At 38.3% G+C, this 16,013-nt stretch overlaps 1 protein-coding gene across 6 annotated transcripts in view; it reads right to left on the bottom strand.

Moving 5' to 3' along the window:
• The window catches only part of PAK5 (p21 (RAC1) activated kinase 5), a 317,031-nt gene that overhangs the window by 10,287 nt on the left and 290,731 nt on the right, over window positions 1-16,013 (bottom strand). For all 6 annotated transcript variants that reach the window (XM_043986936.1, XM_043986938.1, XM_043986939.1 and 3 more), the window contains exons 4-6: window positions 9,168-9,659; window positions 6,913-7,046; window positions 1,840-1,966 (exon numbers count right to left, since the gene is read on the bottom strand). In XM_043986936.1, coding sequence (XP_043842871.1) covers window positions 1,840-1,966; window positions 6,913-7,046; window positions 9,168-9,659 — 753 coding nt within the window. The remainder of the gene's footprint in view (window positions 1-1,839; window positions 1,967-6,912; window positions 7,047-9,167; window positions 9,660-16,013) is intronic.

Here is a 16,013-nt window from a genome sequence, read left to right as displayed (position 1 = left end):
TATTATATGAACAAGGAGCCAGTCAATAAGCACCTATTATGGTCCAGGGACTACGCTCAAAACTAGGGATACAAAGAATTCTCTTAAGTAGCTTACAGTCTAATGGGGAGACAGCTAAGTACAAACAGAAACATGAAGACAGCTATGTACAAACAAGATATATATATATATATATATAAAACATATATTTTCATATATATATATAAATATAATAAATAGAAGAAAAACAACAGAGGGAAAGGAGTAGTATTAAGAAGGATTGGGAAAGACTTCTTATAGAAGGTAGAATTTTAACTGGAACTTGAAGGCAGGCGTTGGAAGCCTGAAGGTAGAGATGAAGAGGGAGAGAATTCCAGCCAAAAAAAATACTTGTAGGGGGCAGCTAGGTGACGCAGTGGATAAAGCACCAGCCCTGGATTCAGGAGTACCTGAGTTCAAATCTGGCCTCAGATGCTTGACACTTACTAGCTGTGTGACCTTGGGCAAGTCACTTAACTCCCATAGCCCCGAAAAAAAAAATACTTGGAGTCACAAGACTGAGTGTCTTGTGCAAGGAACAGCAAGAAGGTCAGTGTTATTGGATGGCAGAGTGTTAAGTAAGTAAGATGTAAGAAAAGTGGAGTGGGCCAAGTCACTCAGTTTCCTTATTATCTCCATTTCATATAAGTGGGGCCTGCGCCATCTACTTCACAGGGCTTTGAAAAGTATAATCACATCAATAAAAAATATAAGATGTTAAGAACGCTTTTTAGTAAATTAAAACACACAGCTGGAACTATGAGAAAATGGTAAAAAAAAAATTGGTGGAAAAATCCTAAAAAATATTACTGCAGGTAAATCTTTTTTTTTTGTTTTCTGACTAAGCAAGACCTGGCTGCAAGGGTATCCCAAGGCCACTCAATAAAACACAGTGTTCCTAGCTCTCTAGATTAGCCTTGACTCTCTGAATCATTTCTGAAAGAAGTCTGATCCAAAGCCAAGATACCCAGACAATGATGACTATGCTCCCTTTGGGAAAAAGAAATAACCTGTAAGAGAGGCTTTGCTCCCTTCATCATCAATGCCATGGCCTTCAGTGGAAGGGAGAGGGTAAGTAGACCACCTTGGTCAAATTTCATTTTATGCTCATCCAAATTCCTTCTGAAGGTTCAATTCTTCTCTTCTTCCCTCACTTATGTGTAGTAATGTTCTAAATTGTAAATCAATCGATGCAATGAAGGAATGCAATGGCTGGGTTTCAATCCCTTGGAGAGCCAAGACAGACAATGGCTCAAATAGGTTATGCCCTCAGTTAAGTTTAGAATAGGACCACAGGAGACACTTTAATTCATAAGAGTAGAGGGTAGGGGGCACCTAGGTGGCACAGTGGATAAAGCATCAGTCCTGGATTCAGGAGGATCTGAGTTCAAATCCGACCTCAGAGACTTGACACTTATTAGCTGTGTGACCCTGGGCAACCCTCATTGCCCTGCAAAAAAAAAAAAAAAAAAAAAAAAAAAAGAATAGAGGGTGGCTAATTTTTGTTAGGATTGAAGCAAGAAAGGGAAAATGAAGTTTCTATACTCCCCAAGTTTCTACACTCACTATTCAAGCTTTAAATTTGGGCTGTACCTTAAGCTGATGGACCGGAAGACATTTTCAGATATTATGATCATAGTGCATGATCTCTTTCCTCTTAAAGCATCTGTAGATGGGAGGCAGAGACTTAAAGTTGGGAAGTTCAGAATCTGGAGGAACAAACATCTGGGGGAAGGTGCTCTCTGAGGCTGATGTCCAAGACTGATGATCAGATTTAACTGTGTTTTTTTGCTAAAGGTAAGGAAAATCTTGATATCTTACCCGGCCATCACTTGTCAGAAGGATGGAGTCACTCTTTATGTCTCGGTGAATAACCCCTTGGTTGTGAAGGTAAGAAAGGGCCCTCAGGACTGATAAACAGACTGTAGCTATTTGTTCTTCATTCATTCTAAAAAAAGAAATCACGTTTAAAAAGCAGTTTTAAAGTATTAAGGATGCCTTTTAAGCAAAATCAAATCGACAGGTTTAGAGTATGTTTGGGCTAATCAGTTTTCGTTAATCCAGATGTAAGAAATGTTGCCTCATTTGGCACATAATAGATGCTTAATAAATGGTTGTTAACTGACATTTGATTTGAGTGGCACAATGGTCTTTGAGGCAGTACAAAGGCAATGGTAAGGGGCCCCAAAGGCTTAACTATTAAATCTATCCTAGGTAAAAGTTATTCTAACCTCTTAACTATTTAGTAATTGGGGCAGCTAGGCAGAACACTGGTCCTGGAATCAGAAGGACCTGAATTCAAATCTGACCTCAGACTCTTACTAGCTTTGAGACCCTGAGCAAGTCACTTAACCCTGTTTGCCTCAGTTCCTCATCTGTCAAATGAATTGGAGAACGAAATAGCAAACCACTCCAATATATATATATATACATATATATATATATATATTGCTAAGATAGACCCCATTTGGGTTATGAAGAGTCAGAAAAAACTAAAACAACTCAACAACAAAACAACATTTGGTACTTAATGCAAATTTATTTTATTTAAGGCTTTGCAAATAATTCATTCTTTCTCACCTAGAATAAGTAATAGCTTTCAGGAGATATCTTAGTAGAATAGAAAGAACACTGAGCTAAGCCAGAAGACACAGGCGCTAGGAAGTTATTTGCCAAGTAGATTTATGCATGTGTCCTTGAGTTAATTAATTCTTTGTAAGCCAGTATTCCTATCTTTAAAATGGGATATTAATGTCTTCCCATCAGTTCTGGCCTTAAACAAAATTATGAAGTTTGTCATTGGTACCATTGGCCTCCTTCTTATGTAACACTCCTCCTCAGTACCCTAGACATTTTTAATGTAATTTCCCATTCTCCTTTTTAGTTCTTTTGCATTGGCTCAGATCCTTAACATCAACTAAAGATCTTGTGAATCACTAATAGTCAGTAAAAAAAAATAAAAACACCAAACATTTATTGAGCACTGATCCTGTGCCAAGCATTTTGCTCATTGCTAAGGAATATAAAGAAAGGGGACAGCTAGGTGGCACAGTGGATAAAGCACCAGCCCTGGGTTCAGGAGGACCTGAGTTCAAATCTGGCCTCAGACACTTGACATTTACAAGCTGTGTGATCCTGGGCAAGTTACTTACCCCCCATGGCCCCACAAAAAAATATATAATAATAACAAGGAATACAACAAAAGGCAAAAGACAGTTCCTGCTTCCAAGGAACTTCCAGTCCAAAGAGGAAGAGAACATAAAAACAACTGTAATAAATAAGAGATAGCCAGGATAAACTGGAGATGACCAAAAGGGGAAAGGCATTGGTATGAAGGCACTAATATCTTAGTGTGAATTAATTATGTTACCTCAATATTGTTTTAAAGGACCAATAAGAGAATTATTCAAAGAAATTAATGTCTAATGTTGGAATTTCAAACACAGTAGAATTCCACACACCTATTTGGAGAAACATTTCTGAGTGGCAGAAACTGCTAAGAACCTCTTAAATTATATCAAGCAGGTGGTTGCCCACTCTACCAACTCTATCTCCTCTACACACCTTATACAAGTCTTGGTAGAGTTAGAAAAGACCATAGAGATCATTTGTTCCAACTCCCTCACTTTTTAGATGAGAACTACTCATTCTGCCAAGAGAAGTTAAATAATTTGCCTAAGGTCCCATAGCAAGTTAGTGGCAGGATGGAGACTGGAATCCAGATTGATTGATTCCCATGCCAATGACCCTTCTGATACTCCCATGCTGTCCCTCTCATGTGTAGATGGAGCTTTAAAATATTGAATACTCTGCAAAATACTATTTCATTTACCATTCATTCATTCCACATTAAGTAATTGTTGATATGTAGTCTCTGACAACTACTGTGCTAATTGTGATGAATGATACTATGATCTCATTGATGTGAGCATTCTCTCCAAAAGAGAATCTCCATCAAGGTGATAAAACATTTACAGGAGAAGGTAATGGAAAATAGTTTTGATTTAGTGCTGTTGACCAAAGTCCATAATAATAATAATAATAAACAGTGTCGAATATTTTTTAACAAGGTTAATGTCATGAGTAACAGATAGGGTAGACTGAGGCAAAAATAACACATATTTATGGGAACATATATCCCTTTTTACATACAATTATATAGGCATTTAATTAGGTTCATTCAAAAGAGGAGATATTCTTGGATAAAGCAAATGAAGTAAACAGGAATTAGGGAAGGGAAGAAGAATGGACCAAAAGTCTTCATCTCATTTAGTTGCTTGTGAACATGTTGGTCATTTTGTCTGACCTAGCAATGTCAAACTGCCAGTGTTGACATCTAACAAAGGCACACAAAGCTGTAATTTCTTTCAATAGTTATGGTAATTGCCCAGAAGGCAAAGCCAATATTTATTTTGGAATTCGTTTATGTTGGCATCAGCCAAATGTGTCTTAAATTATTATAGTACAAAGTCTCCTAATCTTCCTTCTAATGCATTTTTCTCCAACATATGGGATTTTAATTTGTTCCAAGTAGACAATAAAAGTCTGTAGGTGGTCTATAATAATAACAACCGACTACATTACATTGTTAATCACCATTTGAGAAGTCATCTCTCAGAAGTTTAGACCTGATCTGCTAAGATGTCCTAAGACTGATCTCTAATTCAATGAATTTGAACTATTCAGAGCTAGCTGAAGTTCAGTGCTATTTTTTTCTAAATTGTAGAAACCTTTCCATGCTAAGCGGAATTTAATTCTGAGGAATGAAAATGATATTTATTTCATCTAATCAATTGACATTTATAAAAAAATTCTTAAGGTAAAACTTCCCACATTTGCATAGTCATTGATTAAAGTTTTGAATATTCTAGGGTCACCCTGACAATTTCTCAGCTGCCCCCTATTCCATGCTGTTGCCCCGGTCCCAGTTCTCTGGACTATTAAAAGGAAAATCAGGAGAAGACCAAAAAATAGGCCCCCTTTGTTATATCAGGAGGAAGAGAGAGATTAGCAACCAACTGGGAACCTTTCCTTGATTTAATCCTAAAAATTGTTTTTTGTGTTTTTTTTTTAAAGGGAGGAAAAGGTTCCTTTTGGAAAGAAATTTGGAGGGCTTTCTTCACATGTTGCCACACCAAGAAACTCCCCTTTGGACTATCATATTTATGATCTGGAAGAGTATAGGATTTACAGGTTTCTCTGTTCTCAGGAACCTTCGGAACACATTGCCTCAGGAATGAGGAGAGTTGCCTAAGTGTATCTAGCCCTGCGCTAGGGCTCCCATGAAGACAATATCCTACCAGCTGAAACTGCAGTGAAAAGTGATGGAGATCCTGATTCACTTCAGTGTCCTCCCTTTCCTGGGAAGCCACAAAGTGAAAAACTACAGAGGACCAACATGAGGCCAGTCCATACTTTTGTGCTTCATCAGCGATCTACCAACATAATTTCATCTTCACAAAGCTTCCCTATCTTTTCCTCACCGAGGGCTACTCTCCTGGCTCTACTTTCTTTTATAGAACAAGTAGGGAGGCAAGAAGCAGGGGCAACAGGATGGAAAGTACTTTATCTCTCAAGGCTGTTTTAAAAACAAAACAGAAGTATTATTTCTCTCTTCGTATGTGTAATTAAATTATATTCTATGGTTGGTCTAATAAACTATTTTTTTTTGGGGGGGGTGAGGCAATTGGGGTTAAGTGACTTGCCCAGGGTCATACAGCTAGTAAGTGTTAAGTGTCTGAGGCCTGATTTGAACTCAGGTCCTCCTGACTCCAGGGCTAGTGCTCTATCCACTGTGCCACCTAGCTGCCCCTTATAACCTATTTTTTACTTGAAATAGATTTGAAAATATCTTTTGCTTTGCACCTCTGTTCAGTTTCTTGTGGCACACTGTATTAATAAACTTCCTCCATGTTTGGAATACTTCTCCTTTTTCACTTCTGCCTCTTAGTTTCCCTAGCTTCTTGAAAGAAGGTGGTCTGAATGCTGCTTTATACAGAAAGCTATTCTTGGTCCCCAAGCTTCTAGAGCTTTCCATTCTAAGCATCTACCAACTACTTTGTATGTACCTTTTGTAACGATTGGAATGATGCCACCTGTTGGAGACTTACTGTAGAAGAGTTCCGCCCATGAAGCGAAGGTTTTTGAGGGCAAGACCAGGAGTCTTTTCTTTGGCGTCAGGAAGTGACGTTGGCTAGTGGGAGGAAGAAGGAAGAGCTGGGCGCTCTGACTTGATCTCTTTCCTTTGGACTCTGGTGGAGAGCGGAGCTAGAAATGTGCTCTCCCTTTAATAGATAGGAATCTAGGCCTTTTCTTCTCTCTTTACCAAATTCTTATTCTCCTTAATAAATCCTTAAAAGTCTAACTCTTGCTAGAGCTTATAATTTATTGGCGACCACTCATTAGATATTTTAGACAGACTAGCTAGAATTTTAGCCCTTAACACTTTCATGTAGCTATTTATTTATATGTCATTTCCCTCATTCAAGTGTAATACTCTTGAGGGCAGAGACTTTTTCTGCCTATCTATATCTATACCACTTACTAAAGTTCATAGCACAGAGAAAGCATATAATAAATGAATATATGTTGATTCATTGATTTAAGAAACGAAGTATATAATATAATCTAATAATGTTTATCACTGAACATTTATCATTTGTAAAAGCATGTTAACTTCAATTCACTGGCTATTTAAATGAGGGCTTACTCCCTGTACATTGCATAGGGAGTGTGGTATGATGGTAAGATTCAGTGCCTATCTATGAATTTAAATTAAGACATTAACGAGGATAGTCTAATAATCACATTGGTCATTGGAGTACCACCTGTGAGGGAAAGATAACTGTATGAAAAAGAGTCTCCCATGGATCTCTAGGTACCAAACAAACTTACCTCGTGTGAGTTACTATATCAGTCAAAGCCCCACCTTCTAGGAACTCCATGACAACCCATAGCTCATCACCAACAAGATAACTATTGTACATGTCTACCACATTGTCATGATGGTAATCTCTCATGATCACAACCTGTACAAAAGAAAAGGAAATGATCTGGCTGTTAGCTGGTAAAGAGGTGACTTGGAACAATGAACGTGGTTTTGGACCTGGGACCAGCAAGACCTGGGTCAAAATCCTGCCTCTCACATCTACTAGCTGTTTTACCCTAAGAAAGTTACAAAACCTCTTAGTGTATCAAGAGATTCTCTAGGACTTATCCACTAAGTCATAAATGGGAACTCCTGTAAGTCATATACTAAAATCACAAATCCTTCCCATATTTGTTTGCATGAGAAGTTGAAATCCTATTTTTCCCCCTCAAAGCAGTTCTTCTCACTATAGCAATTTGGATTTTTAAAACTTATAAATATATAAGAGCAGATTCAACAACACAAAAAACTGAGTATTTAAGGAACTTTCCTTTTTTTTTTTCTTTTTTTTTTTTCAAGTGACTTGCCCAGGGTCACACAGCTAGTAAGTGTCAAGTGTCTGAGGCCGGATTTGAACTCAGGTACTCCTGAATCCAGGGTCAGCACTTTAACCCCTGCACCGCCTAGCTGCTCCCTGGAACTTTCCTTTTTAAAAAATCATTATGGGGCAGCTAGGTGGTGCATAGGGCAGCTAGGTGGTACAGTGGATAGACCACTGGCCCTGGAATCAGGAGGACCTGAGTTCAAATTTGGCTTCAGACACTTGACCCTTACTAGCTGTGTGACCCTGGGCAAGTCACTTAATCCCAACTGCCTCACCAAAAAACCAAAACCAAAAATCATTACGATAAGTGGATAAGTCTTTAATCAATTTGAAAGGACTATGGGGTTTTGGGGCCATTAGATAAAAGATGGAAGATGTCATTCAAGAAATATCTTATAATTGTTTCATTAGATGAAGTCATACTATCACACTTTTTGGACTGTTAATAAAATATATATTTAGACTACTTGTAAAAATAGCAATTCACTTGGGCAGTACATCAGTCAAGTGGTGAACCTGATTCTTCCCCAGAGAAACCGGGGATGGTTGTGAGCACATTAATGCTACATAGGATTCTCAGAGACTCAAATAAGTTTCCATAGATTTTTTATTAATTAAAAAAACCCCACTTATTACAAGTTTAGAACCACTGTAAGCCTAACACATCCTTCTAATCACTGCCAGAATAATCTTTCTCAAGCTTAGATATGGTCATGTCATTACTTTGTTCAATTTGGCTATCTATAATTTTATGGCTTCTGATTCTTGACCAATTAATATCCAAGAATTTTTTGAGAAAGCCCTTAAAAGAGATTAGTAAGGAGGTCAGTAGCTCCTGGGATTTAGGTAATGTAGGTTCTAAAATTATAATTATTGCTAATACTAATACTTCAACTAATGCTTTTAGTGATAATAACATAGGCCTCTAGATAAGGTGTTGACAAGGATGACCCAATTGTAACATAATGATTGTCAAGGTATTTTATCTGATGGGAAAAGTAAGTTAATTAACCAAGGTCTTTGAGTGACCTCTAAATACTAACCAAGTTTATTTAGCGGGAGTTTATCTATCAAAGAACTAACTTCTAGAAACTCCATGAAATCCCTGAATTCATCATCAACAATTTCCCATTATAGTGGATAAGTGACATTACTGCTAAGGAATCTAAATTTTCTCATTTGTAAAGAAGAGTGTTCTTTCCTAGGATTATAGGGTTTTGAGGTGCAAGGGATCTTAGAGACAAAGCCCTTAAACTTTCTGGGCTTCATTTTCCTCCTCTGTAATATGAGGGAGTTGGATTAGAAGGTCTGAGGTCTCTTCTAGCTCTAAATTTATGCTCCTCTGAGCACCAATCCAGTGCTCCAATTGCTAATACACTTATTGGTCTTTCATGTCCTTCCTTGAGACTTCACCATTAGATATTATGAGGTTTAATTTGAGAACATCCCGACATCCTTTGTATTCCCCAGATATTGGTGCCTAAGGAAGATTACGAATGTTGATTTCTCCCCCCACCCTCTTCTAGCTACATTTAACACAGCTTCAAAAATTAGTCAACCAGAATATCTGAATGATCACAGGGCTCTTAGCAGTAGCCCCGTCTCTTGAAAAACATATTCCAGGGCCAATCACCCTTTCATCAAATGACAGCAAAGTGCTTGGGGCACATGATTTACCTCATTAAAAAGCAGCTCACGCCGCTGTTGTTTCCTGAGGTCCATTTTCTTTACTGCGACTTGTTTTCCTGTGTGTTTCTCAGTGGCGATGCAAACGATTCCAGTTGACCCTTCTCCTATTTTAATAAAATTATCCAAGTATTCTCGAGGGTCCCCAGGGCTAACCACAAGCTGCAGAGCAGCCCTGAATTGTTCATGGGACACCCTAGAGGGCTGCTGGTCTGAGGATGAACCCCAACTAGGTGGGGGATAAGCACTTGAAGAGACGCTTGGGGAGCTTGGATAGGAAGCTGTAGAGACGTACTGAGAGCTGGTCTGGAGACCAGGCTGGTGGTAGTGAGCAGCCTTGTGATACCCGGAAGGATACTGGTAGCCACTTGAGGAATAATTAACTTTGTTCTGACTTTGAGGTAGTTTGACTGGGCCCCGAGGGTAAGTGTCAGATCCAGACAGAGTTGGGCTAATGGCCATCTGTGCTCGATCATAATCCACCTGGGGAAGCAAATAACCATAGTCATCATTGGTTGTCTTCATTTCAATATTAGCTAGTCAGTTCATAGCATTAGTTGAGTTATGAATGTGTGCAGAACATCATTATACTGGACCTAAACTAGGCAAAAAATAAAGTAAGGGAAGTCTGTCTTTGCTACCCCCAAGTCTGGAATTTTAGTCCCCTTCCCATTCATACATACACCCAGTGCCTTTATGCTGTCTTCCTTTCCTCCTATCAAAATCTAATCTCACGATTAGTTATATTTTGGTTATATTATACATTACAATGTTATATAATATATAATAAAATTATATATACTATTGTCATATTATTATTATTTTACCTTATGTTATTAGTCATTTATACCTTAGTACAAATTTCACTAAATGTGTGACCTCTCCTTTGATATTTGCATTTTAGGCTCTGTCTCTTTGAAATAAAAGACTTTGTACTGCTAAATGAATTGAAAGCATCTGGAAGCAGGTGAGAGAGTACTATAGAGTGCCCTTAAAATCATACTCCATAGGTAGCTATCTACCCTGCCTTCCCACAAGGTTGGCTATGGAGTTTTTGACTTCTGCTGCCTGACTTCTTTCAGAGATGCTCTTTGGGTGGCCTATAGTCTTAGATGTACCTAGAGCCTTCAGGAGGATACCACCTTGCTATCATCTATCTATCTATCTATCTATCTATCTATCTATCTATCTATCTATCTATCTATCTATCTATCTATCTATCTATCTATCTATCTATCTATCTATCTTTGCTGGGCAGTGAGGGTTAACTGACTTGCCCAGGGTCACATAGGTAGGAAGTGTCAAGTGTCTGAATTTGAACTCAGGTTCTCCCGAATCCAGGGCTGGTGCTTTATCTACTGCATCACCTAGCTGCCCCCAGCATGTCTTTTTAAGATCTAAGTTGGTAAGAGTTCCTGCAAATCCTCATTTTTCTTTGTAGACAACTCTTTCTTTTTTGACTTCTCATTAGAATTATTCCTTAGTATATAGAAACACATGCACACACACACACACACACACACACACACACACACACACACACGACACTGTAGATGCTGGGAATACAAATACAAAATATGCCTCACTCTCAAGGATGTCACATTCTTCTTTTTACATCATAGGAACGTTATTCAACTACCCACTTTATTTGGTATGAATTGGGTATGTTACACACATAGTGGATGCTTAACAAATGCTACTACTATTGTTAATACTAAGTTGGCCATTGACATTTTTTTACTTCTGACCATCCTCTCTCCCGCTCTGCACTCCCCTTTTTCACCCCTCCTTCCTTATCCTCCTCCCCTCCTACTTTCCTGCAGGGTTAAATAGATTACTCCTCCCAATTGGGTATGGATGCTATTCCCTCCATGAGCCCACTCCAATGAGATCAAGGTCCCTGAGCTAATTCTGTGTTCTAAATTTTTCTTCCTCCCTCCCTCCTCAACCCTGCCTATGAGATCAAGCAATTCAATATGTCATACTTGTGCAGTAATGCAGAACATCTTCATCTTCCTTGAAAGTGTTTTGCTTTTTACTGCTCTCTCCCCCAATCTGCCTTTCCCTCTTTCCCTTCTTCCCCCTCCCCTTATCTCCCTTTCCCTCCCTCAGGGCAAAAATATATAGTAATATATTTTGGCCATTGAGATTTAATGCTAAATATTTGAAGCCACTAAGTACTGATTGGATAGTCCTCTACAAGGTTCCTAGCCTGTGATGCCTCATAATGGAGGAAAGGTCACCCAGGAGTCTTGAAGGCTATGTTGGCATATTTCAAGCCCCAACAGTACCCACAGGCTATAGAACAGCTATAAAGGCAGACCTGGCAACAGACTATGTCTACAGCTTGACTAGCTAAGCATACAGGGACTTATCACCAGAAGGCTGCCCAGAAGGTGATGGATTCCTTGGCAATGGAAAAATGTAACAGATAAAAACTTTTTGAAAAAAGATCCTTAGTCCTGTGTGGTCCTCTTCTACTTTTGAAGTGACAGTGGTGGAAGATGTCAGGAAATCCTAAGAATCCCAGGGTATAGAACATTTAAACCAGTCCTTTAAGTACTAATACTTGAAATTTGAGCTGTTTAATAACTAGTGAGGAGATAAACTACTGCTGGAATGGAGCTAGTATTCTAGAGAATAGCTATGGTGTAATAAGAATAGCAAGACAGTAAGAAATTCACAGGAAATAATCCAAGCCAAGAGCCACTAATAAAGCTCATGGCTTCAGATGGCCAGACACAAATGAACAAAATATGGGCACAACAATCAAGATAAATTAGACAGTGTAATATAAAAAGGCAAATTTGACCTCATAGGAATAATTGAAATTTTGTAGGATAAGACCCAAGACAGGAATGTAGCTTTGGAAGGGTATCTTATTTAAAAGAAACATGATAGATAAAGGGAATGGGAGGGAACAAATATCACTATATATTAAGAATATATATCAGTGTGAGGATATCTGTAAGTGGAGTGAAAAACATGAGAAGCATGGTGGAAAGCATTTGGGGAAGTTCAATGGAGTGAGAAACAGATGTGATATTGTCATTGGAATACTCTACAGACCACTTGGACAGAAAGAAAATATAGATGCGTAGTCACTGTGAAATGAACTGGAGAAGGAAATGGCAAAGCACTCCAGTGTCTTTGTCAAAGAAAACCCCCAAGAGGGTCACAAATTGTCACACATGATTTAAAGCAACTGAACAACAAGACTAAGTGCTTGGGGACTTGAATTAAATTAGATGGCTTATGGGGCCATATGACTTTAAAAACTGACTTTCAAAATTGTTCATTATTATCCTTCTATAAAATTAAATTCATTTGGTTTGCCATTTCCTTCTCCAGGTCATTTTATAGATGAGAAAATGGAGGTAAACAGGGTTAAATGACTTGCCTAAGGTCATACAGCTAAAAAATGTCTGAGGTCACATTTGAATTCAGGAAGACTCTATCTACTGTATCACCTAGCTAAACATTTAGCAAGTATTCTAGGGGGTGAAGGGGATGGAGTGTCAGGTCCAGAAGACTCATCTTCCTGAGTTCTTAAAGAATTAATGTGATTTATAAGAAGCTAATTTAGGTACAACAAAGGCACAGGCCTCTCTCGATTCCATGCTGTCTATCTAGGGGTATGCTAGGTTTAAGGATAGCATTATAGATCCAGAAACTATGTTGTTATAAAGAATAAATGAAATAATAATTGCAATTAGGTTATCATAGTGCCTGGCATGCAGTAAGGGCTATGTTAACTATGTTATTGCTGTTGTTCTTGTTATCACATGGTGGAAGAAGGTGAAAGTGTACCCAAGGACCCCTAACAGGATTGCCTTCCAAAAACAAAAGTTTTTTTTTTTATCATACCTCCTTTCAACAAACATTTATTAAAGGCAAAGTTACATATAAGACCATTAACTCAAGTGACTTATATTTTACTGGATAGGTAGAATATGAGAACATCCAGAAGTATTATGTAAGATTTTGCAAAAATAAAGAAGAGATCCAGACAAGGAACATGGGACCAGCACTTTGAGCTGGTAGGATAGTAGAGCCCACTACATGAGTTAATAACACTTACTTAAGCTGAGCAATGAAGGAAGACAGGGATTCCCAAAGGCAGACATGAAGAAGTAGATTTGGGGACTGAAGGATAGTCATGTGAGCCTGGAGGTGACAAATGGCATATTGAGTTTTGGGAAGAGGAAATCATGAAGAGTTGGCTGGAATTATGAGTGCATGAAGGGTAATATAAAATAAGGTTGGAGGAGTTAGACTGGGGGAAGGTTATGGAGGACCTTCAATGACAAGCCAAGGAGTTTGTATTTTATCTTAAAGTCATCTGAAAGTTTTTAAGGAGGAAGGTGACATAATTAGTACTGTGCCTAAGGAATCTCTTCAACTCATCCTTCACACACCTGCCAAAGTAATCTTCCTTAGGCATAGTACTAATTATGTCACCTTCCTCCTTAAAAACAATAGTCTGGGCAGGAGGTAAAGGATTGATGAGGGCCTGAACACTGGCAATAGAAGTATATTTGGGGGAAAGATGATGGATGTCAGAGACATTGTAGAGGTAGATTGATACCACTTGACTATGACATAAATCCATTTGTGCTAACATGACAAAATCTTCCTTAATAAACATAAAGGACAGGAGCTGTGGCTAGTGCTACTCTATGAAGCCACGTTTGTAAAGCAGAACCAAATTCGTCATCCATTTACATACAAAGGGTAGATGTCCAGTTTCTTGTTCTGATTTTAAAGAGATACCACAAGGGCCTAATTTTCCCCAAAGTGTTTTCCCTAATGGTCTAAGGTACTACCTTTCTCTTTTACTGGGACTGAAATCCCTGTCTTTAGAATGATTTCTCTGAGGTTGAATAACAATAGTTTGGGGATTAGGAGATTTAGGTTCAAATCCCAGTTCTGCCACTTAGAACTTTGGTGACTTTGGGTAAATCACTTAATTTCTTTGAACCTCACTTTTGAAATCTATAAAATATTCTCTAAGGAGACCTTTTTAATGTGATCCTAGTATTTTACCTAGTTCATCCTTCCTTCTCTTTGGTTTTTACTGTCTCCCCCTCTTCCTAATCCCTTAAAATAGGTGCTTCCCAAGCTTCTCTCTTTCACCCTCTTCTTTCTATAATACTCTCTGCCTTGCAAATCTTATTTATTCCCATGGTTATGCCAGCAGTACACAAATAATTTCCCTACTTGTATCAATAGGCCTATCCTTTCTTCTGAGCTCTAGACCAGTGTTTCTATCTGTATATTCCACCAGCATTGCAAAAAACAGCACGTCTAAAACCAAGCTGTGTCTGGCATCTATAGCCCTTCATAACCTAGCTTCCTCCTACCTGTGTAATCTTCTTCTACCTTACTCCTTGACATACATTTTTCTCAGTGACACTAGACTCCTGGATGATCCATGAAAGAGACACTCCATCTCTTGACTCTGCATTTCTTCTGGCTGTTTCTTGTGCTTGAATTGCTGTCCTTCTTCCACTGCTATTACTGACCTTCCTGACTTTCTTTATAAGTCCCAATTAAAATGCCATCTTTTAATGGAAAGTTTCTCCAACTCCTCTTAATTTGAGTGCCTTTCCTCTCTTAATTATTCCCTATTTATCCTGTACATAACTTGCTTTGTGTGTATTTGTTCGCATGCTGTCTCCCCCAGTAGACTGTAAGCTCTGTGAGGGTAATCATTCAGTATATATTTATGGGTGCCTCTGACTTTTCCATCTTCTTCACCTTTTACCTATAGCCAATTATCTAGTCCTTTCAATTCCACTCATTTCTACCAACTCTCACATCCATCTCCTTTCATCTGTTACCACTACTACCACCCCAGTATTGTCTTTCTATTGCCCCCTTTCTTGACTACTGCAATAGCCTTTCATGTTCATCTGAGAGCCCAATGAGAAATCCTAGAGACGTGATGAATATGGGAAAGGAGTCCATTCAAAGAGTTCATGTTCCTTAGAGGATCCATATGGGAGAGAAAATGTATAAATTTGATCATTATGAGAAAGGATACAGTCAGAGAATTAAATTCAGTGCTTATCTGAAAAGTTACCAAGGAGAGATCTATAAATGGGAAGAATATGAGAGAAGAGATAGAATTTTATAGACACAGAATGGTTCACATCAGCGAGAGACCCTATAAATGTATCGAATTTGGCAAATGGTTCACTTAGAGAGCATGCCTCCATGATTATCACAGTGTTCACACTGGGAAGGAAAACTATAAATGTGATTAATGTGGTAAATGGTTCCTTCAGAATGCTAACCTCAATGATCATCAAAGAATCCACACAGGAGAGACACTATCTATCTATGCAATCATAGTGGGAGAGGATTCAACCAAGGCTCAAATTTTAATAAACATCAAAGGACACACACGACTGTGAGACCTAAGCATTCATTGGAATACTGACACAATATAAACTCCCTCTAGAAAAGATAAGTCCAGGAAAAGCTTTTCTCAGTTTGGGCATTTGTGTACAGAGAATATACACTTGGGGGAAACTTTAAAGAGGCATTTGCGGGAAAAGTTTCATGTGGATTTCATGTGTTTGATGTTCTTCAGGAAGTATATTTGACAAAGCAATCCTCTGCAACCACAAGCATTGATTCTGATGACACTTTTATGCAATCATAAATTTCTCCTTAAAGAGAAAAAACAAAGAATTCAGGTCCCTCTAAACCATGGTGTCATAGATTCCTTTGGCAGTCTGGTGAAACCTAGGGATCCCTTCTCAGAATATTTTAAATGCATAAAATAAAATATTAAGGGTTACAAAGAGAATCAATTATACTGAAATGCAA

Source organism: Dromiciops gliroides, chromosome 2, assembly GCF_019393635.1.
Source record: "Dromiciops gliroides isolate mDroGli1 chromosome 2, mDroGli1.pri, whole genome shotgun sequence".
NCBI classification, from domain to species: domain Eukaryota; kingdom Metazoa; phylum Chordata; class Mammalia; order Microbiotheria; family Microbiotheriidae; genus Dromiciops; species Dromiciops gliroides.
Note: the sequence above shows the minus strand (reverse complement) of the source record. Positions and strands in the feature narration are given on the sequence as shown.